Genomic DNA, 1284 nt, shown 5'->3' with positions numbered 1-1284 from the left:
GAAACTCTCAGACTGAAGAAGTCTCTTGGAGGAGAGACGAAACGTTTCATTAAAGAAGAACCAGTCCAGAGGACCTATACAATTTTTTTCTTTTTAATCAAAATCGTTTTTTTTAATCCAGGTGCTCCTGAGCTGTTCGACGCCTTCATCTGCTACTGCCAGAGCGACTTCGAGTTCGTCCTGCAGATGATCCAGCAGCTGGAGCAGACGGAGTACAAGCTGAAGCTGTGCGTGTTCGACAGGAACGTCCTGCCGGGCTCCTGCGTTTGGACCATCACCAGTGAACTCATCGAGAGGAGGTCTTCATTTTTATTTTTTAATTATTATTTTGTTTTGTGTCGGTGCAAACGTAAGCACGTCAGTGATTATTGAAAACTACTTAGACTTGAACAGCTCTTTTGTTTCGATATAGAAAGTCAGCTGTTTTTCTTTTCTCACGCTCTGCGGCGGGCTGTAACCGTCTGTGCAGGTGTAAGAGAATGGTGGTGGTGATTTCTGACGAATACCTCGACAGCGACGCCTGCGACTTTCAAACCAAGTTTGCGCTCAGCCTCTGCCCAGGTAAATTTAAGTTTTACCTGTTTTATTCATGGTTGTCCTTTTTCTTTYGACACGTGAACGTGACTATCTTTAAACTCCTCTTCAGGTGCTCGGAGTAAACGTCTCATTCCAGTTATCTACAAGCCGATGTCGAAACCATTCCCCAGCATTTTACGCTTCCTGACGGTCTGCGATTACACACGGCCGTTTACGCAGGGCTGGTTCTGGATACGGCTCGCCAAGGCTCTCTCATTACCATGATCACAGACTGGGAAATCAGCTGTTTTTATCATTTCAAAAAGACAAATCATGTTGGACAATGCTGAAATCCTTGTCGTGCTGGCGCTGGAACTCTGATGCTTTTACTTCACATTTGACTGCGTCCACTTGCTTTTTCTTTGAGGAAGACTCATATATATTTTTTTATTAAATAATAATAATTTTCAACCTACATGAATATCTGCAAAGTTCTCAGTACACAGATGTTAACATGTTACAAAGGTTGCGCAAGTTAAGCTCGAATGGGTATGTGGGAAATACTTCCTCTATCGTGTCAAATTTTAGATGAGATTGTAGACCGGGAGGAAGTGATATTGTGTATGTCTTATTTGCACATGCTCAGTTTCATAAAGCACCGCCTTTTTCCTCCTTGTATTTTTACATCTCTGAAATTTATTTTATTTTTTTTATTCTGAATGTGAAGAGTTTTTAATTAAAAATGTAATTTGCTGTATTGCTCTAAGT

General features: G+C 41.3%; 1 protein-coding gene across 1 annotated transcript in view; it reads left to right on the top strand.

The window, feature by feature from the left end:
* The window catches only part of myd88 (MYD88 innate immune signal transduction adaptor), a 6244-nt gene extending 4962 nt beyond the window's left edge, over positions 1–1282 (top strand). The window contains exons 3-5 of the mRNA XM_014002176.1: positions 122–299; positions 470–561; positions 647–1282. Of these exons, the coding sequence (XP_013857630.1) occupies positions 122–299; positions 470–561; positions 647–801 (425 nt within the window). The 3' untranslated portion in view covers positions 802–1282. The remainder of the gene's footprint in view (positions 1–121; positions 300–469; positions 562–646) is intronic.
* Positions 1283–1284: the final 2 nt, after the last annotated feature.

The sequence above is a fragment of the Austrofundulus limnaeus genome, unplaced genomic scaffold (genome assembly GCF_001266775.1).
Source record: "Austrofundulus limnaeus strain Quisiro unplaced genomic scaffold, Austrofundulus_limnaeus-1.0 Scaffold12, whole genome shotgun sequence".
In the NCBI taxonomy this organism is placed as follows: Eukaryota; Metazoa; Chordata; class Actinopteri; order Cyprinodontiformes; family Rivulidae; genus Austrofundulus; species Austrofundulus limnaeus.
The sequence above is the reverse complement of the archived record's forward strand: the minus strand, read 5'-3'. Positions and strand labels throughout refer to the sequence as shown.